The 22,735-nt window shown below is 42.5% G+C and overlaps 1 protein-coding gene across 1 annotated transcript in view; it reads left to right on the forward strand.

The window, feature by feature from the left end:
- The window catches only part of LOC127582221 (rab GTPase-activating protein 1), a 161,254-nt gene that overhangs the window by 134,212 nt on the left and 4,307 nt on the right, over positions 1–22,735 (forward strand). Inside the window, 7 exon segments of the mRNA XM_052037334.1 lie at positions 694–735; positions 1,404–1,532; positions 2,505–2,597; positions 3,640–3,750; positions 6,779–6,883; positions 10,472–10,555; positions 14,120–14,191. Of these exon segments, the coding sequence (XP_051893294.1) occupies positions 694–735; positions 1,404–1,532; positions 2,505–2,597; positions 3,640–3,750; positions 6,779–6,883; positions 10,472–10,555; positions 14,120–14,191 (636 nt within the window).

The raw sequence follows: 22,735 nt of genomic DNA on the forward strand, positions 1-22,735 counted from the left end.
ACCCAAATTGTTAAAAGAAAACCTTTAATAAGACTATGCTGTTTATCTGCAGATTCTTTTTTTCTGTCCTAAAATAACGTGACTAAAAATGGCAATTGGGAACATTGTGTTAAATTTATGTTAATCATGTCCTGTGTAGAATTCAGTAAAGTTCTGTTCACAAAATGCTTAGGGCCTGAGAATTGAGGGATGGCATTTTAACAAACTGGAGACACATTAACATTTGAACGTGCTCTCTATTGGATGTCTTGGCTTGCAGCGGTTGGGATTTACAAAGCGTTGTTGTCTATAATATTAAATATGCCGATCTTTGAAATGAGTGAATTGCTGCCTGATGCAAATTGAAATGCTGTTGAACTTAAGGCCGTCTTGTCAAAATTGTTGCTGTAGCTGTGTGGTGGCCTAAGACACTACCCCATTGTCCTGATCGCTCTCACCAGTTAGTCAGTCCTCGGCTTTCAGAAATAAAAATGCATTTACTTCAATATCAAAATGACAAAGCAATTACGCTTAATTAAGCTGTTGTGCCTGGTTTATTTAGGCATTAAAAATCATAGCCAAAATTATTGCTAATAATTTCCGTAAGTGTATATAAAATGTTCTGTATACTATGTAGAAAAATTAATTTGAAAATGCTCAGGAATGTTTGCTTGCATTAATTTACTTAAACTTTGGTAACTTTTCTTTTTAAAGGGAATAAGTGTGATCTTCAATGTTGCACTTGCTTTATTGAAGGTAGGAATCTCATCTTTTTGTACATATTTACTGTGGGTTAAATAATGTCAGCGTTGTCACACTCTCCACCAATAGTTGAGATGTTAGTTTATTTAATTTCTGAACTGTTTCCATTTTACTGCTATTATACAGATATTGTTTTAGATGTAGCCCTTCATTAACATCATAGTGGTAAGTTTTCACATGCTATTCTGTATGAAACTCTGTTCAATTATCGCATCAATGCCCATGAATAACAGCAGGATTGTAACTGGAAGACTTCATGTTGTAATATGCACTTGCTGTTTCAGAAAATGTTTTTAAATTTTCACTCATGGTATAGTTGGGAATAGCTGTGTTTTGGATATTTTCTGTTGGATTACTTTCAAAATTCCCTGCGAGTTACCCACTACACTGGGTATACTGATGGAGCCTCTCACCAGGAAAGGCTGTTTTATATTCCTTCCGTATATTTATGCTCAGCTTTTCTGCTCACGTGAGGATGGCCTGATTTACTGAAAGAATCTGATTAGAATGGAGCTGGCAATCTCAGCTGGGCATTTGCACAAACTTAATCTCTCCCAGCAGCGAGCAGAGAAGTTTATATGCCAAGATTTTACTGAATGCTGATTGTTAATTCCACAAACTTGTTCACTTAGCACAAAAATCTCTTACAATCTCTACCACAGACTTCAAAGGATGATCTTCTGTTAACAGACTTTGAAGGGGCCTTAAAATTTTTCCGTGTACAGCTTCCTAAAAGGTATCGCTCTGAGGAAAATGCTAAAAAGCTGATGGAGCTGGCTTGTAGCATGAAGGTAATCAAGCAAGCATTTTGCTTTTGGAGGAATTTTCTTTACCTGCATCTTTTTTTTAGGGGGGAGGGGAGGGGGAGGAATTCAGTTGTGCACGGCAAGGTAGAACATTGAATTATTCTGGCAAACTGATATTTGGATCTTGAATTTCATTTCATTGCTGGATTAAACATAAAAAGCTGGTAAACATTCTGTGGACTTAATTCATTTGAGATTGCAGATTGAACATGTACTTCAACGTGTACTCTGATCATTTGTATTGTGGGGACTTTATTCTATCACAGTACGAGAAACAATAGAATAATTGCAAGTGTTATTTCTGAAATTTTTGGAAAGTAATTGCTTGGTAAAGAGTTGCAACAAAAATGTTTTCATGTGCCTTCCTGGTTTATAGAGAAGTTCCATTCTGTTCTGTTACCAGAATCAGTAATACATTATTTGTTTTGCATGTGCACGCATTCACTACTATGTACGCACGCATGCATGTGCACAGACCCCACCTTCCTGAAGGTATGTGTTGGGAATATAGTCCAGATTTTGGAGTAATGTTTTTAACATGTCTTTTGCAACTGAACCAGGTGAATTACAGTGAGCCTGTTGTAATGTGCCCATGTGTGTTTAGTGGTTTCCAGATGACAACCCTCAACTGACTCATTCCTTACTTAAATCTCCTGTCCTTCCCTAGTGAGAGGTTGCTGGATCAGTAACTAACTTGACGTAGATTAGGGAATGAATCCATTTCTCTGACTACTCCCGTGTTGTACGCAATGCTTTTAGTGAACCATCAGCCAAGCAATACTTTAACATACTAATCATAGGAAAAGCCCAGTTTCATTGATATCTTAATATTTCAGCTAAGAGCTTGTGCTTTTGTTCTTTCAGCTGTGCTTTGCTATACTACTGAATCATAAACGGGGAAAAAAAATGTGCCACTCATTAATAAAATGCTTAATTTGTGAATGTCTCTGTGAACAGATCAGTCAGAAAAAGCTTAAGAAATATGAAAAGGAATACTTGGTAATGCGGGAGCAACAAGCACAACAGGAAGATCCTGTTGAAAGGTTTGAGGTAGGGGATGATAAACGGCATCATTTGCCGACACCTGATATCCACGCTTGGCAATGTTTCATCATTGGATGTGTTGGTAATTTTTTAGTTAAAATTTCCTCATGATTTTCAAAGCTTCCTTCTGGTCAGTTTACTGCAGAGATGGAAGTTCTCCACTTGCACATTCTAGTGTACCTGCTATTTTTTTTAAAAAAAAAGTAATTTGTGTTGTTAGCCAGTTATTTCACTGTGAGCTGGGTTGACTTTAATGTAAGTACACATTGCGGGTGCTGCTGCAGTGTCTGGACGGCCCACATCAGCTGGCAGTACTGAAACCACTTTGTTGGACTGTTCAGAGTTGTTGACAGTAGTTAAGCCACTTGCTGGCAGTCACGTCCTTCGCCTGCCACTGAGAGGATCAGTGTTTATGACGACGTGCACTGAATGTGATTTACATCAGATCCCTTCCTCCAGAGCTGGTGGCAAAGGTTTCTTTATCACCAATTTCAGAAATATAATGAGAGAAAATTGAAACTATTCATTGCTTTCAAAAGCATCCAAAATTAAGAACAGTAATACTGATTTTTAACTGATATAAGTAAATTATAGGAAGAGTTAACAATCTATTAATCCCCCAATGGCAGAGATTAAAACATATTGTTTCTGTTTTTCTCCCCCCAAAGTTAGGATTCATTTACTTTTGTGAGTAAATTACATTGATTAATGGAAGCTACAGTATTCCAGAAGCTATTAATCCCAACCTCTACACAAAGTAGGTTGTCACTTAAACACTTTTTGCTTAGATCTTTCTCTTATTATTGATACCATGAAGAATATCTCTGAAGCTTCAGTATTTTGTCCAGAAGTGCATTTGTCCTTTCACATGAAAATTAAAAAAAAGATGGCTGTTAAAATTTTGTTCAGTTGCACTGAATTTCAAATCGTTTGTGATAACACGTTGATGTAATAACAGTTTGCGTTAAACTTTAAATTTCACTTTGGAGAGATGTATGCCAGTCTGAAGATGTCGAAATAGAAATTAATTGGTTCCTCTTTTCCCCAGCGTGAGAACAGGCGTCTACAGGAGGCAAATATGAGGTTGGAACAGGAAAATGATGACCTTGCGCATGAGCTGGTTACCAGCAAGATTGCACTCAGGAAAGACTTAGACAATGTAAGTGTAAATTCTAATCTTGTTGACTGAGCTAAACTGTATCTGTTGTCCACCTTTATTTCAGCATTAATTAGAAAAGAATATATTCTTGAAGTTAAATCACACCCACGAATATCTTGTGTTATGTTGCAGCTATATTTTTCAGTTATTCAGGACAAATATGATGCACCTTTATATCAGTTTTCCAAATAGCACAATTCAAAAATACCAACAAAGCAAGTTGGAGAATTTTGGAATTGTCTGTGAATTTGTTTTTTGCTGCCAGTACAAGATCCTTAGTGTGAGGCAGTGGAAACCACATAATTTTACCCATAACAATTTCCTTCCTCAACAATGGAGTTTGGAAGGTTGGTATCGTCTGGCAGCATGTTGGTCATCTTTGAGAAGGTAAGTAATCTAATGCAGCCCCTAAATTTGCATTTCTGTCTTTGTAGGAGTGAGTCTACCCTCTATTTCCTTTGCTGCTGTGCTGAGCATCTGTGTTCTAAGTTCTAAATATTTAATGTGTTAACATATTGACAGGTTATTAGCTCTCCTACCATGCTGGGCAGTTCTAAATTATTCCCTGTTTAAAATTTTGAGCAATGCATATTATAGTTGAAAAGCAGATGTTGAGTTCAACATCATTTGGCCTGTGTATCTATCAGAGTCTAAGCAGTGTAAATATATTAGAAGGTATAATGTAATTATAGGCATTGAACTGTCTGTTGAAAGTAACATCTTTTAATGCTTGGGTCCTGCTTACTATTATGTGAGCCTCATTGATGTAAATACTGCACTAAACAAACGGCCACAGGTTTCCCAAGCAGTTGACTTTACTTTTAAGTGCTCGCTGAGCAGCCCAGTTGTGGTGGTTGGACGTTAAGTAAGGCATGAAGGTAAATCACTGTGCAGTGTACAGTACAATCCAGTAAATGCATTTGCTGAGAGCAAAATGATTGCTCTGTCTTACTTTAAGTGGAATATCTGTTGAGTGCATTGACTAGAATTGGGAGCAGAGTGAGTCATATGGATAAGATCGCAGTGGGGTATAAAACTGAAAATGCTACAGATACTCAGCAGGTTAGGCAGCATTGGTGAAAACAACTACAACAACTTTTCCTATTAAAAGCAAATGGATATATCCAGAAAAATCCACTGAATAGGACGGTTGTTGGGTGAAAAGTCAATTTGTTAGTTTGTAGTAACAAAGTCACCAAGCTTGATTTACAAAGGAATTATCCAGTTAGCGTCACTCTGACTGCAAGATGTGTTGTCACTACAGGCAGTCTTAGTATGTTTGATGTGTGTTTTAGGTAGAGGGAGTTTTATAAGCGATTTCTTGTGTTATGATCTTGCCGACTGCTGGACAGATGTGAATTGGAATCTGTGCATTCCTGCCTCAGCTTCTGATGTAGAAATTGGCCTTGATGTACCACAGGATCCCCGGGGTCTGAGTAAACATGGTTCTTGTAAGTCAAATGAATAATGAAAGGCATTTGTTACAAATGTGGTTTCTCACTATCAGTCATTTATATAGTTGCCCAATAACTTGTTTCCTGTAAATCTGCAACAGTTCAAGTCACACTCTAACTCTTGCTCTTGAATCATATTTTTTTATGGTAAGCTAATTATCCGCTAAATCCTTTAAACCCCTTCACCAGGTCTGACTTTTGATTTGAACAAAATGTGTCTTTAAGGAGCATTAAACCAAGGTTTGGTTATCAGTCAGCTCCTTGGTTTTGCTTTGTAGTTTAACTTTGACGTGACAACCTGTAAGTATTAATCCTGAAATGCAGGAAAAATTGAGGGGATGTTCTGTTCCTTTCCCCACTCAAAACATTCAGAATAGGACAAGTCTAAGAGATGAAGGTGTGATCTGACTGAGGTATCTGAGATGAAGAAGGGATTTAATGAGAACATCGACACTGACAGACCGGCCCAGGACATTGGGACTTGGCTGATTCATTCCACTTCACAAAATTTCCTATCAGGCTGTGAGGGTGGAGGTCAGTTGAAAATTTTGAAGCTAAGATAGAAAGATGAGTTTTGAGGCCATGATGCTGAGGGTTAGAGAACCAAAGTGGTACATGAAGTTACAGATCAGTATGATCAAAGTTCATGGAACAGTCTTGGGTTAGATGGCTTGTACCTTGCGCTCTGTTAACCATTTGCATGAGTTCAAGCCTACACGTTTAAGCAAAGTGCCCTCAGGATAGTTCTAACGTTGTACAGTATAGAAACAGGCCCTTCGGCCCACCAGGTCTATGCTGACCATCATACCTATCTATACTAATCCCACTTACCTGCATTAATTCCATCATCTTTGATGCCTTGCTCGCTCAAGTACCTGTCCAGGTGCCTCTTCAATGTGTTCCTGTTCCTGTCCGTCTCTGGCAGCACACTCCAGCTACTAACTACTCTTTTGGGAAATATTTACCCCTCAGACCTCTCTCAAACCTCCTCTCTTTCACAGTATACCTATACCCGTTAGAGTATAGTAAAACTTGATCAGATTCGTGAGATATGCTGACTATCCCTAATCAGTCCTTGCCTTTCCAAATGTAAATACATCTGTCTCTCAGAACCCCTTCCAGTATTTCTTAAGATAGTATTTTTCATTTTGTAAGTTTTCTGTGATGCTGCTACTAATGTTTTATGGGGGCAGAAGGGTGTGGTGGGATGAATAAAGAACACGAGTGTTGACAGCAATAAAATATTACATTGTGGGTACAAAGAATACAACATCACTCATCAGGACTGGTTTTAAATGCAAAGCTGCTGGCTTTAATGTTAAATTATGCCAAGGGGAGTTTTTGAGTCTCTATTTAGTTCTTCCTTGTATTGTCAGAAATTTGTTTCATTGTAAGAACAAAAAAACACTGGAGTTGGTTCTATCTGGAATTTAGGAAATGAAAACGAGTCTCGTCTAGTGGAAAGAGAAATCTGAAATAACCTGTTTGTATTGAATATTTAAGCTTTTTGAAGCAAAAATATCAAATAGCTTGAAGAAGAAATTGAAAATGGTTTTGTTTACTTCATCCTACAGGCAGAGGAGAAAGCAGATGCATTAAATAAAGAGCTACTCATGACCAAACAAAAGTTAGTCGATGCAGAGGATGAAAAGAAAAGACTAGAAAACGAAGCCGCTCAGGTAATTGCTGTCTGTGGACATTGCTGGGCATGACTCTCTGTGCCAACTCATTATAGCTCTGGACTCATCAATGTCAGTGTTTTACAGTGTTAAAGGCTGGATGGAAGCATCCTCAATAGCTGCATGGATGAATGCACCAAGTAGAACAATACAGCACAGGAACAGACCCTTTGGCCCACAGTGTCTGTGCTGACCATGATGCCAATTTAAACTAATTCCATCTGCCTGCACATGGTCAATATCCCTCCATTCCCTGCCTGTTCACGTGCCTGTCTATCATATCTGCTTCTGCCATCTCCCCTGGCAGTGTGTTCCAGAGTCCTACCACTCTCTGTCGAAACAAAAAAAGCCTCTCATTGACATTTCCACCCTGGGGGGCAAACTCACCTACCTATCGATGCCTCTCGTAATCTTGTATACTTGTATCGGGTCACCCCTCAGCCTCTGACACTCCAAAGAAAACAATCCAAGTTTGTCCATCCTCTCCCTTTAGCTAATACTCTGTAATCCATACAACGTCCTGGTGAATCTCTTCTGCACCTTCTCCAAAGCCTTCACATCATTCCTGTAATGCAGTGACCACAATTACTCCAAATGTGGCCTAACCAAAGTTTTATTCAGCTGCAACGTGACTTCCTGACTTTTATACTCAATACCCTGACAAAGCCATGTATGCTGTATGCCTTCTTAACACCCTATCCACTAGTGTTGCCACTTTTGGGGAACTGTGACCTTGCATCCCAAGATCCCTCTGTACATCAGCGCTCATAAGGGTCCTGCCATTTACTGTACACTTTTCTCTTACGTTTAACTTCCCAAAAAGTGCAGCACCTCACACTTGTCCAGATTAAACTCCATCTGCCATTTCTCCGCCCATATTTCCAACTGATCTGTATCCTGCTGTATCCTTTGACAACCTTCCTCACTGTCCACAACTCTGCTGATTTTTGTGTCGTCTGCAAACTTAGTAATCAGTGCATCTACATTTTCCTCCCAATCATATATCACAAACAATAGAGGTCCCAGCACTGATCCCTGTGGTATGTCACCGGTCACAGACCTCCAGTCGGAATCACACCCATCCACCACTACCCTCTGCCTTCTATGACCAAGTCAATTTTGAATCCAATTTACCAAGCAACTGTGGATCCCATGTGCCTTAATCTTCTGGGTCAACCTACCACAAGGGATCTTGTTAATTGCTTTATTAAATTCCATGTAAACAACATTCACTGCCCTACCTTCATCAATTATCTTCATCACCACCTCAAATAAACTCAGTCTGGTTTGTAATACGTGACCTCTTCCCACACAAAGCCATGCTGACTATCCTTAATAAATCCATTCTTTTCCAAATGCAAGTAGATCCTATCCCTAAGAATCTTCAGTAATTTCCCGACTACTGACCTATAATTTATTGATTTATCTCTAATGTCCTCCTTAAACAAACAAACAAAAAAAAAATTGGCTATTCTCCAGTCCTCTGGGACCTTGCTTCTGGCCAAAGAGGATACAAAGATCTCTATCAAGGTCCCAGCAATCTTCTCTCTTGACTTCCTCAATAACTTGGGATAGATCTCATGAGGCCCTTGGGAATTATCCACAATATTCTTGATATCAACATGCCTTAGAATATCAGCATGCCCCTCCTTTGCCTCACTCTTCTCCATGTCCTTCTCCTTTGTGAATACCAATGCAAAGTACGAGTTCAGTATATTGCTCATTTCTCCTGGCTCCAGGCATACATTCCCTCTGTCCGTGAGTTGTCCTGCTGCCCTTTCCCGAGCTACCCTCATGTATAAAATGCCTTAGGATTTTCCTTAATCCTACTTGCCAAGGACATTTCATGGCCCCTTTAGGCCCTCCTCATTTCCTGCTTGAGCTCTTTCCTGCTTTCCTTATTCCTCAAAGGTCTTGTCTGATTTCGGCTTCCTAAACCTTACATGTTTCCCTTTTTTTTTTGGGACTACATTTACAACATTTCTCGTCATCCCAGTTCCACCAAACTTTACCATCTTCTGACTTTCTTCTTCACAGGAACATGTTGGTCCTAAGTTCTGATCAGCTTGTCTTTAAATGACTCTTGTATGTCAGAGATAGACTAGCCCAGTAACAGCTGCTCCCAATCTATTCTCTCCAGCTCCTGCCTAACACTGATGTAATCAGCCTTCCTCCAATTTAACACTGGTCCTCCCGAGGTCCAGTCTTGTCCATAATTGTCATAACTTGCGGAGTTATGATCACTGCTCCCAAAGTGCTCTACCACTGAAACTCCCATCACCTGGCCATGCTCATTCCCCAACACAAGGTCTGGTACGGCCCCTTAATATGCATGGAGTCCAATCAGGGAAGAAACCATCCTGGATGCACCTAACATATTCTGCCCCATCTCAGCCTCTCGCACTAAAAGAGTCCCAGTCAATATAGGGGAAATTAAAATCGCCCTCTACAGCTACCCTGTTGTTTTTGCATCTTTCCACAATCTGCCTCTATCCTGCTGACTATTGGGAAGCTGACTGTGGTGATTGCCCCTTCTTATTTCTGAGGTCTATCCATACTCCCCTCCAGATGTCCTCTCCAAGTGCATCGGTGACATTCTCCCTGATCAGTAGTGCAACTCCCCCACTAAAAACAGACCTATCAGTCCCATTCCTTCTCTCGTTTCTCTGTATCCTGGTGATGACTTCGCTTTCACACATGCCCAACAACTCCCCTTTGATTTTCCCCATTAACCTACTCAGGGGTAATTTACCATCTCCAGGTAACCTACCTGCATGTCTTTGGGATGTGGCAGGAAGTTGTTACACCTGGTGGAAACCCACACAGCCAATGAGAGAACATGAAACCTCCGTACAGGCAGCACCTGAGGTCAGGATCGACCCCGGACTCTGGAGCAGTGAGGCAGCGGCACCATGTCCCCCACCACCGTACCTGGGAACATTCTCAGAGGATCAGCTCCCCCAGAGAGCCAAGGATGTAGTTTAGCGTGTTCCCAGGCGTTTAGTAATGTCTGCACAGTGTAGCTCACCACATTAGGTAATAGTAGTTCTTATTTTTTCCAATCATGTTTACCAAGTTAAAAATTTATTAAATGTCCATATTTTGATGAAATTTGATTTTTAGGTATATTTAAAATTTTCCATACATTTTGATACTTTGCTGTAAAACTAGCAGTCAGAACTCATAAACCCAGAACTATTCCTTGGTAAAATAGCTAAACTTTTGTTATAAATTCTATGTTCAGGTAATCAGCAGTTTGCTCTGTTGTTAAAATTTTGTTTATTCATTTGTTGGATCTGGGCACATTGTCAGGGCAAGCATTTGTTGTTCATCCTTCGTGGACTGGAGATGAAGGTGGTGGTGCGTTGCCACCTTGATCCTCTGTACTCCACGTCATGATGTAATTACAATGAACCAACAGCCAGAGTGTGGTGTGGGACTGTGAGGGGAACTCTTCTGTCACAGTTGCTACCAGCAAAGATTCGTGATGTCAAATGTGTCAGTTAGACATTTTTAACTGAGTATTGTGCTATAGCAGCATTATTCAGTCTCTTTTTTCAATGTAATGCCTGGCTCTGCCTTTCACAGCTGAAGGAGATGTGCCGAAGAGAACTAGACAAAGCAGAATCGGAAATAAAGAAAAACAGCTCGATCATCAGTGATTACAAGCAGGTCTGTAACTACAGTTATTTTCTGGTGGAGGGTTGTCTGTGCAAATAGATGCTGCCACGTCTTCCTTGTTTGGGGACTTTATCCAGATGCAATAGATGGGCAAAAATTTACAGCATTATCTGAAAGAAATTGGAAATACATGGTAGCAAATGCTAGAATTGTACAGCGATACCATCGGAAGAGGAAGAGCAATGAAGATCTGCCATCTGGAATATTCATCAGGACAGTTTTCCTTTCTCATTTCCTCTACAGTTTTTCTTTTTTGTATCCAGCTTCTCTGTACTAGATATCTTCCAGGACAGTAGGGCAGTGTGTTGGTTTGAACCTTCCTGCCCCACCGGTTATAAATGGGTCTGATGGTGTAGCGATTACACTGCAGCCCAGGAGTCAATCATTTAAATTCCACTACCAAGGTTTAAAATTAAGTTCAATAAATTGGTATTGGTTTATTATTGGCACTTGTACCAAGGTACAGTGAAAAGCTTGTCTCTTACAAACCAATCGTACGGGTCAATTCATTACGCAGTGCAGTTACATTGAGTTAGTACAGAGGGCATTGAGGTAGTACAGGTAAAAACAATAACGGTAGAGTAAAGTGTCACAGCTACAGAGAAAATGCAGTGCAATAGGCTGCAAGGTCACAGCAAGGTAGATCGTGAGGTCATAGTCCATCTCATTGTATAAGGGAACTGTTCAATAGTCTTATCACAGTGGGGTAGAAGCTGTCCTTAAGTCTGGTGGTACGTGCCCTCAGGCTCCTGTATCTTCTACCAGATGGAAGAGGAGAGAAGAGAGAATGTCCCGGGTGGGTGGGGTCTTTGATTAAATCTGGTAGTTTGTGTAAGAAAATCACAAAGACTGTAATGGCCACTACCAGCTCATTATCCAGAAATAATGTTGTTTCTCTGTGTCTGCTGACAATGGCAAACTCCTCCTTGTTGCCACATCTTCAATGTTAAGTTTGTCATCCTGCTTACCCAGGAAGGCTAACTAGACCTGCGCAAGCTTGCTGAGTACCGAACCTGGGATGAGCTCCCACCCACTTGTCTGCACTGTTACCAGGGCCACCGGTTTGCATGTCTGTGATGTCAGTCAGCTCCACCCCAGCCTGGCTGCTCTCTCCTGTCTCATCCATTCTACCACTCTCCTGGCCTTCGTCCTGTCTCCCACTCTTTGTAAACCTGCACCCTTCCGTAGCTCGGCTCCTGTGAGTGAATGTGCACCATTCCCTTCACGCCTTACCCACGTGCCTGCCAACTTACCAGTGCCTCACGTTTCCAAATTGTCATTGATCTTCCCCTCAGAGGTCTTGTTTCTCTCCCAGACTCTTGTCCTCTTCCAGTCCTTCTATGCTAGGCCTCTGCACACTTCCTGCTCTGGCCTCTTGATCATCCCCTATTTTAATCACTCTGCCATTGGTGATCGAGCCCCAACCCTGGGAAGCCTGGAGGAGTTTTGGAGCTGGACCACTGGACATATTTAAAGTGGAGGTAGATATAGTTTTGAAAGATCAGGGAATTGAGTCCTAGAAGGGAAGCTAAGGCTTGGGACATATCAGGCATGATCATATTGAATGGAAATTCATAACATTTAAGGTTGAAACTGTGCATCAGGATGTCCTAAAATGTTCTTCAAAGCCCACTTTTCATCTGCTTTCCTCTACCCTGCGCTGACAGTGTCAGGTTTTGTTTACCAACCCTCTTGAGAAGCATCTTAGTATGTTTTATTCAAAAGCACTTGAAGGACACAGTCGTGCTTCAGATACTGCAGCTGTGTCACAGCTTCAGTGACCCAGGTTCAATTCTGACCTCTGGTGCTGTCTGGAGATTGCACGTCCTCCCTGTGACTGCAGGAGTTTCCCTCAGGTACTTCAGCTTCCTCCCACATCCCAATGATGTGCTGGTTGGTAGGATGATTGCTGTAAATTACCCCGAATGTAGGTGGCTGGTGGGTGAATGTGTGTGAAAATGGCTTACAAGGAGGTAAGGGAATAGATTGGGATTGCTCTGAGCCCAGCATTGATTCACTGGGCTGAATGGCCATAGAACAGTACAGCACGGAACAGGCTCTTCGGCCCACAATGTTGTGCCGACACACCTAATCCCTCTTACCTACAGAATGCCCATATCCTTCTATTTTCCTCTCATTCAGATGCCCATCCAAACCCCTCTTAAAAGCCCCCAATGAGTTTGCCTCCACCACCCTATCAGGCAATGCATTCCAGGCATCCACCACTCTCTCAGTAAAGAACTTACCCCTCACGTCTGTTCTGAACCTACCCCCCCCCCCCCCCCCACCTTAAATGCATGCCCTCTGGTATTGGGTCACTCAATAATGGGGAAAAAAGATATTGCTTGTCCACCCTATCTATGCCTCTCATAATTTTATACACTTCCAACAGATCACCCCTCAGCCTCCACCGCTCCAGAGAAAAGAGCCCAAGTTGTATAATACAAGGCCATGTTGTATAGTACAAGGAAAAATGGGTGTATGTTGTAGATAATTAGAAAAAGAACATCTTATCCCCATTGTGGGGAAAGAAGCCACCCACCTCTACTTGAGGCCTCGGTGAGACCAGTCTTGCACTTCTGATGCCTTCTGAAGTGACAGACCCAGGCTGTCTTAAAACCCACCACCGTTCTCTTGGGGCAGCTGACAGGCAAGTGCCCAGTCTTGCCCCTTTTAGCCTTAACCTTGTTTTTTCTCAGTTATCACATCAACCCTCCAAAAACAACCAAACTGCTCACTAAACAATTAAGTTCATGTGCCTGCAATCACTTCTAAGACTCTTGATGAGGACTTCCTTTGAGGTATTGGTCTTTGCTTGCTTAATTCCTGCTTTAAACCTGTGTTATTCTTATGTCCTAATTTTTTTTAGTTTCACTCTTTCTATAAATTTCTGAGTGGATACAGGTTGAATCTCCGTCAGACATCCGTGGTTTGGAATGTTTTGGATCTTAGTAAATAATTAGATCCAATTAAGATCTAAAATGAACTAAGAACTGTACTAATCATCTGTTGTTAATTAACCTACAAGTGCAACTTTTACGATCACAACTTTGGGTTACCAACTGTTGTCAGGAGCTGAACCTTTGTGTAACACATGGAGTACCCTGTACTTAAAAAAAAAAAAGAAGCTGTTCTCCGGTTCAGAGGAAGGTGATCGGGGGTAATTTCTGTGGTCTGGATTTTCTGTGGTTTGGCACCAGTCAGGTCCCAAGGGTGCCATACTGGAGAGTTTCATCCTGTAGGTTACTATGTGTTTAGTTCACTTGAAGTGCGGTTCATCTTCCTGCCACTAGAAAGCTCAGAGCGGTGGTTTCCTGTCTTGTCTCCCTCATCTGTCATTATTTTATATGTTAAGAGTTCAAATTCAGCAACTGACCTTGCTTATCTGGAACTTGTATAAATAGGAGGGTCTTTCAAGAAAATTTCTTTGGATTAACATAGCGTCCTGTGCAGATGGGTGTAGATTTTTATCTTAATTTGCTGTGCACTTTACTAAATGATTAAAACTATGGTATGTGCATATTTCTGCATGTTTAAAGACTTGTATTTTTTTAGATCTGCTCTCAGCTGAGTGAGAGGCTGGAACGGCAGCAGCTAGGAAATAAGGCCGACTTGGAGCAAATTCGGGTGAGTCACTGATAAAGTGGGAGTTACATGTTGAAAACCGAAAAACTGCAGACACTAGAAATCTGAACTGGAATTTGAAAATGTTAGAAACACATAGCAGGTCAGGCAGCATCTGTGGAGAGAGAGGCAGCTAATATCATGGACTTGAAACATTTTGATTTCCAGGGATGCTGCCTGGCATGCTAAGTGTTTCCAACATTTATGGGAATTAAGTATCCTTTTGAGTCATTTTATTTTGACAGTAGACCTACAGTGTCTGGGTCTATGCTGGTCATAAGAGGTAATTGGCCTAATCCCAACATTTTGTACAAGAGATAGATAAGATATTTTTATTAGTCACACGTACATCGAAAAACATAGTAAAATGCATCTTTTGCATATTGCATTCTGGGGGCAGCCCGCAAGTGTCGCCACGCTTCCGGCGCCAACGTAGCACGTCCACAACTTCCTACCATACGTCTTTGGAATGTGGGAGGAAGCCGGAGCACCCGGGGAAACCCACACAGACACAGGGAGAACGTACAAACTCCTTACAGGCAGTGCAGGGAATTGAACCCGGGTCTCTGGTGCTGTAATAGTGTTACGCTAGCCGCTACACTACCGTGCCTGCCCGTGGCAAGGTCCATGGCTAAAACAGAAAATGCTGGAGCTTGTGGCTATACAGAGGCCGCAGACCGATAGGGCAGGCAACAGGATGCTCCTGGTCACTCCTGCAGACTGAGCAGTGGCGCTCCACAAAGCGGTCACCCAATCTGCGTTTAGTTCTTCCAGTGTATAGGAGACTGCACTGTGAACACCAAAATGCAGTACACTTAGACTGGAAGAAGTGCAAGTGAATCGCTGCTTCACCTGGAAAGACTGTTTGGGTCCCTGGATGTTGGATAGGGAAAATGTGAAAGGGCAAGTGTTGCATCGCCATGCTGAAGATCTATGAAGGACCACTGGCTTCTCCATGGGGTGTCCAAGTAGCTCCTGAATTGCATCCCACTTGCTGTATGGTGTGGTAAGAAGGGGAGTAGTTGGTGGGAATGGGAGAGTGGACCAGGGAGTCAGGAAGGGAACAGTCCCTGCAAAGTGCTGAAAGGGAAAGTTGTCTAGTGGTGGAGATTATGGAGACTGAACTGTTAAATTCAGAAAGTGAGGACCAGAGAACTCTCTCCTCCTCCCCTCCCAGAGGGGAGGAACAGAGAGCAGAAGCACAAGAAATGGTTGAGATGCAGTCAAGGGTTTTGGTAATAATGGGAGAGGGGAAGCCACAGTTCAGGAAGAAGGAAGACTTTTCAGAGGCACCTGTACGGAAAGTCTTATCATCAGAGCAAGTATGACGGAGACGGAGGAACTGGGAGAATGGAATGGAGTCCTTGCAGGAGGCAGGATAGGATGATGAGTGGTTGAAATAACTGTGGGAGTCGGTAGACTTACAATGAATGTTAGTACCTAGACTATCTCCTGAGGTGGAGACAGAGATCCACAGAAGGAGGGGAAGAGTCAGAGATGGACCATGTGAAGGTGAGGGTACGTTGGAAATTGGCAGCAATAGGAATGAAACTGTTGAGTCCTGGTATGAGTACAAGAGACAACAGCAGGCATGTTGGACTGTTCCACATATCCCACGAAAACACAGGCATAGCTGGGGCCCATGACAGTGCCCACAGCTACACCTGTGATCTGGAGGAAGTGAGTGGAGTTGAAGCAGAAGTTGGACAATGTGAGAACAAGTTCAGCCAGGCCAGTGAGTGTGTTGGTGGAGGGGAACTGGTTGGGCCTCTGCTGAAGGAAGATGGTTCCTGACTGTACGTCCCTGGTGCAGATTGGGAGATTGCTTTGTGGAACACTTGCTTTCGGTCTGCGGGGGGATCCCTGTGCTTCCTATTCCCTGCCGGTTTAATTCCCCATTTCCCATCCCACCCCCACCCTGACCTATCGGTCTCTGACCTCCTGCACTGCCACAACAAGGCCCAACACAAGCTTGAGGAACAGCACCTCATTGTCCGTCTGAGCACGTTGCAGCCTTCTGGACTCAATATTGAATTCTACAACTTCAGGTAACTTGATTTCTTGGCCTATATCGGTCATCCGTTTGTGATATTGGCTCAGGAGGTCCTCCTGCTCTGCATTTCACAACTCCCACATTCTTTTGACTAGGTTCTTTTGCACGGTAGTGTTTCAGTTAGCATAATGCTTTACAGCGCCAGCGACCCGGGTTCAATTCTGGCCGCTGTCTGTAAGGAGTTTGTATGTTCTCCCCGTGTCTGCGTGGGTTTCCTCCGGGTGCTCCGGTTTCCTCCCACATTCCAAAGACATATGGGTTAGAAAGTTGTGGACATGCTATGTTGGCGCTGGAAGCATGGCGACATTTGCGGGCTGCCCCCAGAACACTCTACGCAAAGGATGCATTTCACTGTGTGTTTCAATGTACATGTGACTAATAAAGACTAGGTTCTTTTGTCTATGTTCTCACTTTCTAACTGCTCCCACTCACTCAGTGACCAGATAGCCTTGTTTACACCTTATCCCCACGGTCACCCTGTCGGAGACGTCCATCCTTCCCACACCTTCCCTGCAGCTTCACAGGCTTCTTTTGTCTCCTTTTCAGTTCTGACAGAGGTGCTCCGACCTGAAATGCTGACTCTGTTTCTCTTCCCACAGATGTGGCCTGATCTCTGCTTTTGTTTTAGATTCCCAGCACCTGCAGTGTGTTTGGTTTTCCACTAGGTCTGTGGCTGGAAGCACGTGTCCAGGTTCGAAGTGCGTTGAGGCTTCTGCCTTCAACGTACTTTCAGACAGTGAGTTCCAGACATCTACTGTGCTCTGGCTGAAGTAAATTTTTTGTACCTTGCTTCCTATCCCTCTGCCAATTCTTTTTAAATTTTTGACCCCTTGAGGGAAAGAAGTCCTTGTTATTTACTCCATTTCGGACCCTCACATTTTTATAAAACTCAGTGTCTCCTTTCAGCCTCTATTCCAAAGAAATCAACCTTGGGTTAGCCAGTCTTCCCCCATATCTACAATACTCCAGCACTGACAATATGCTTATAAATCTCCTCTGCTCCCTTTCCATTGTAGTCGCGTCTTTCTTGTAATGTGGTGACTAGAACTGTACACAGTTCTTGACGTATAGCCTAACTATTGTGTACAATTCAAGTGTAACCTCCCTGCTCATATATTCTAAGCCTCCACTAATAAAATGAAGCATCCTGCATGCCTCATTTAAGGATCAATGAACACAAACTACAAGGTCCCTCAATTCTTCCACACCACTCAATGTCCTTCCATTTATTGTATTTTCTCCTGCCTCTTGTATCTCTCCAAATGCATCGCTTCACACTTCTCTGCCCATCTAACCAGCCCATCTCCATCTTCCTGTAGCTCAAAGCTTTCCTCCGCACTGTCGACTGCGCAACCAATTTTTGTATCCTCTGGAAGCTTCTCTATTGTGCCTCCTACCTTTAAGTCTTATTGTAAAGAGCAAGGGACAGAGCACTGAGCCCTGTGGAACCCTACTGTTGATTAACACCCGTTCTTTCCTGCACCTGAGCCAATTTGGAGCCGCTTCCAGTGGACTGAACATGCTGTGCCATTGAGCAGAGATTCACACAGTGGAAGCCAGATGCTTTCTGTCAGTAAACAAAAGCTGTAATATAGAGGGTCTCTTTGTGGCTGGCTTTTAGGGCAGTTCTGCCTGTGCTCATGGCTGGGAATAGCAAGTGACTTCAAACTGGGGAAGAGAAAAAAAAATTGAGTTTTAATGTGGATCAAAATTTTCAAACTATTTGTTTTGTAATCAATTCAGATAGTATAATTGGCAACTTACATGTTTTTATTCTGGCAAATGATGTCCTGTAATATCTAAATGTGCTAAAATTTCCAAACTAATCGCAATTCCACTGCAACATGTAAACTTTCACATTAACCCCAAGACCACATTGTGCCTCTGATACAGTACAACTCTGATAATCCACAACAATCTGACTCATTGGACCTCCCAACGGTTGGGCATCTGGTTCACCAAGGCTCCATTTTCGGTGTTTTCTTCCCCTTGCCAGGCTCCATTTCCTGTGCTTCCTTTAAACTTATCAGATCCACCGCAAAATTTATTCTACTGTGTAACATATGTTTTTTTGAAATGTGAATTAAGAGTGTGTTGAGGTATTAATGGAATAACATCCAATGGTACGGAAAAATTGCTGGTCTGGCACCCTGAAAATGCTGGATTAGCAGAGTGTAACAGTATTGTCTACATCAGTAATGTCACACAGTAGGTCAGAATCACAGAACTGTTCCAGGACAGCAGCCCGTTCAGTGATTGAGTCCTCAGACAGCAATCTGATCAGTACCATACTCCTGCTCTTCGACTGACTTTCCCTTCCAATCCCCTGGTTGACTGACTTTCTATCACCTTAAAAAGCAGTGCATTTCAGAATTTAACCAAACAAAACTCAACTGAATATTTTGGTCAGCCCTTTAAATCTGTCCCCGATCTTAAACCGTCCACTTGTGGGAACAGCTTCTGTGTTTATCAAGGTCCTGTGGGTCTCTATCAAATCCTAATTAAATTGAAATTTGCATAAACAGAGTAACAAAATCTGACCAACATTTGCTTTAGTGGTTTGGAAATGTGTACAGTGTGGAGTTTTGCCTGCTGAATAGTCAGCATTTCCACAGTCAGTCTTGTGGAGCACTGTTGGTCTTGCCAGAATATACTTGTGTTTCGTGTGGAATCCTGCACGCTGTGTTTTGCAATGCAATGTTCTTACTCAGTGATGCAGTGCTTTCACACAGATTACTTCTGGAACTTCACAATATGATCGGATTAGGTTGAGAATTAGTCTGAAATCTAAATTCAATTTTACAATTTTAATTACAAGGCAATATAAATCCACTAAACAACTACAAAAGATCATGTAGTTATTTTACAGCGATTTGTTGGTGCTGTATAAAGATATTTGCATTTTTGTTCTGCAGCTTTATTACAGTCCAATTGAAATTCTGTCGAAATTCTGTGTAAAATATGCACATTTTTAAAGACTCTGCTGTGGTCCCAGAGTCTGGGACTCTCAATGTCGAAATGTCACCTGAAACCTTTCAGTCTCTTCACGGAAGGCTGCTCCTCTGATTTTAATTTAGGTGACATTTTGCAAAGTTAAACCTGGTCCTTTGTTGCTTCGAGAACTCAAAGAACTTTAACTTCTATAAAACGCTATTGTTAGTTCATAATCTAAATATCACACAGTGAAAGGACTTCCATAACCCTGAATGAACCATGTAACTGTGCTGGGGGAACAACGCTGATTTAACAGAAAGCTTACAACCTGAATGCAGTGGGAAATGTCAACACAGGCTCTTGGTAGTGACTTTCCCTAATGGCTGAAGAGTGAATAGAAAGCAGAACTCCTAGTCCCTGGGTCAGTGAGGGTGTGTAGACAGACAGTGGCAATGAGATGGAGTTCAGCTGCAATAATCTTCAGAATGTACTTACTGCTCATCACCACGAAGCTCCACGTTTGTGCCATTACTTGTTAATTGGAGCCAATCACTTCATCTGGATTTCTCCGAGGGCAGCACAGTGATGTAGCTGGTAGAGCTGCTGCCTCTCAGCCTCAGAGACCCAGGTTCTCTACTGCCCGTGTGGAGTTTGCATGTTCTCCCTGTGACCGTCTGTGTTAATTGGCTACTATAATTGTCCCCTAGTGTAGATGATGGCAGGAGAGTCGGAGACTTAATGGGCATGTGAGAGAGCATAGGTTATAGGGAAATGAGCAGGGGAACAAGAGTGGGAGTGCTCTGAGAGCCAGCATAGACTCGTAGTATGTACAACAGTAAGGCACAAGGACACGTCTTGTCTGTGCTGCCCATGATGCCAAATCTAACTAACCCCACCTGCCCACACATGGTCCATGTCCCTCCATTCCCTGCCTGTTCATGTGCCTCTCTAAGTCCCTTGTGTTGCTATTGTATCTGCTTCCTCCACCTCCCCTGGCAACATGTTCCAGGGTCCTACCATTCTCTGTTTAAAAAAAAAAGCCTTATAAAACTGCTTTAAACATTCCACCTCTCACCTTAAATCAATGCCTTCTAGTATTTGACATTTCCACCCCAGGAAAAAGTCTCTGACTGTCTTACCCTGTCTATGCCTTTCATAATCTTATAAACTTCTATCGGGTCTCCCCTCAGCCTCTAACACCAGGGAAAACAACCCAAGTTTGTCCAACCTCTCCTTTATAGTTAATACTCTCTAACCCAGGCAACACGCTGGTGAATGTCTTCTGCACCCCCTCCAAAGCCTCCACATCCTTTCTGTAATGAAGTGACCAGAACTGCACCTAGTGCTCCAAATGAGGCCTAACCAAAGTTTTATACGGCTGCAACATGACTTGCCAACTTTTATACTCAGTGCCCCAATTGATGAAGGCAAGTATATCAATGTGCTGAATGGCCTCCTGTGGAAAGGAAATGTGAGAAATGAGAGAATTGTCTTTTCTATTTTGAAACGCAACATTGACAGGATTCCACCAATAGAGACACCTTTCCTCTACCCTCGCCTTCCAACCTTCCAAAAGGACTGTTACCTCGGTGACTCCCTGATCCACTCTCTCATCTCCACCAACCACTCTGCTTTTCACAGCACCTATCTATACAATCACAGGAGATACACCTGTCCTTTCACCTCTTCCCTCCCACCGTCCAGGTACGGTGCAGATTGACTTGCAATTTTTCCAGGGTACTATGCTGCATTCAGTGTGCACAGTATGATCTGTTCTACATTGCAGAAACCAAATACGTAATGCCTCACCACTTTGCAGAATACCTTTGTACAGTTCGCAACGGTGACTCTGCGCTTGCAGTTGCTTGTGGAGTTAATTCTCCATCCCTCATTCTTTGGCCCTTTATGCTGTTACAACAAAGCCCAATGTAAGCTCAATGACCAGCATCTCGTCATCGGTCTCGGCATGTTGGAGCCCTGGGGACTTGACATTGAATTAACAATTTCAGATAACCAGCCTTTCCAGTTTGTGTCAGAACTGGCCTGAACTACTGTGTTGCGTTTCTCATTGCAGCATTGTTCATTTTTCTCTCTGTTTTCATTCCCCTTCCTCTGTTTGTACCTCCTGCCGTTAGATCAGCTTTCACCGGCCTCTCTCAGCCAGCAACACTGCTGTCATTCACCTCCCTATCACGGGCATTCCCTTTGTTCTTTCCACTCCCAGTGAAGTCATCAACCTGAATTGTTACCTGTTTCTCTCTCCACAGATGCTGCGTGACCTGCTGAATATTTTCAGCAATTTTTGTTTTAAGTCACTATATTTAGTTCCTTTTTATTTGAGTCAGTCCTATAACCTGAAGCAAAAGTCAAGGGATCCACTGAATTAATTTGTGAAACAAGATACCGAAAGCCCCAGCTGAGGTCTAAGTTAGCTGGTTACTATAAATGACCTTGAGATTTTCTCTTTTGGGAAACTACTGCATGAAATATGCATTTACAGACTTGTGCAAGTCTGATTTTAAAATACAAAGTTAACCTTACAAAACTCTCTGTGGACCATGGTAACATTCCTGATGTTACTGGATGGCGTGATGGCCTTGCAAGCAACTGGCTATTGAATAGAAAGTAGTTTCACAATCCAAACCGGTTTTACTTGATATTTGGTAATTGATTCCAAACAATTAGGATTTCAGGATCAGGGTATTTACTATTCTGTCAGTGAGGTCATAGTAACTCACGAAGTGCAGTAGGTTTGTAACTTTCTGCACGGAATGTTATATTAGTTGAGTGTTGCTGTAACAACAACCTCTTGCTCAATGTCAGTAAAACTAAAGAACTGATCATTGACTTCAGGAAGGGGAAGGAAGGCAAACATGCTCCAGTCTCCATTGGGGGATCAGCAGTGGAGAGGGTCAGCAGCTTTAAATTCCTGGGCGTTAACAAATCAGATGTCCTGTCCTGGGCCCCGCACATAGATGTGATCACAAGGAAGGCACACCAGTGTCTCTACTTCCTCAGGAAGTTCGGCAGGTCACCGAACACGCTAACAAGCTTCTACAGATGTACTGTTGAAAGTAACCTGACTGGTTGCATCATGGTCTGGTATGGCAATTCGAATGTGTGGGAATGCAAAAAGCTGCAGAGTACATCCACCAATAATTGGCATATATACCCCTTACCATCAAAAGCACCTACAGGAGGCACTGCCTCAGGAAGGCAACATCCATCATCAAAGATCCCCACCATCCAGGCTATTCCATCTTCTCGCAGCTGCCATCGGGCAGGAGGTACAGAAGCCTGAAGTCCCACACCACCAGGTTCAGGAACAGCTACTTCCCTTCAACCATTTGGTTCTTGAACGAACCGGCTCAACCCTAATCATCACCTCAGTGTAGCAACACTATGACCACTTTGCACTACAATGGACCTTGTTTCCTTTTGTACTAATTGTATTCTTCCTCGTATAACTTTGTATAATTTATGTTTTTCTTATGAATGTTGTGTATCTGATGCTCTGTGCCTGTGATGCTGTAGTTTTTCATTGCACCTGTGCATATGAT

Source organism: Pristis pectinata, chromosome 23 (assembly GCF_009764475.1).
Source record: "Pristis pectinata isolate sPriPec2 chromosome 23, sPriPec2.1.pri, whole genome shotgun sequence".
Classification (NCBI taxonomy): Eukaryota; Metazoa; Chordata; class Chondrichthyes; order Rhinopristiformes; family Pristidae; genus Pristis; species Pristis pectinata.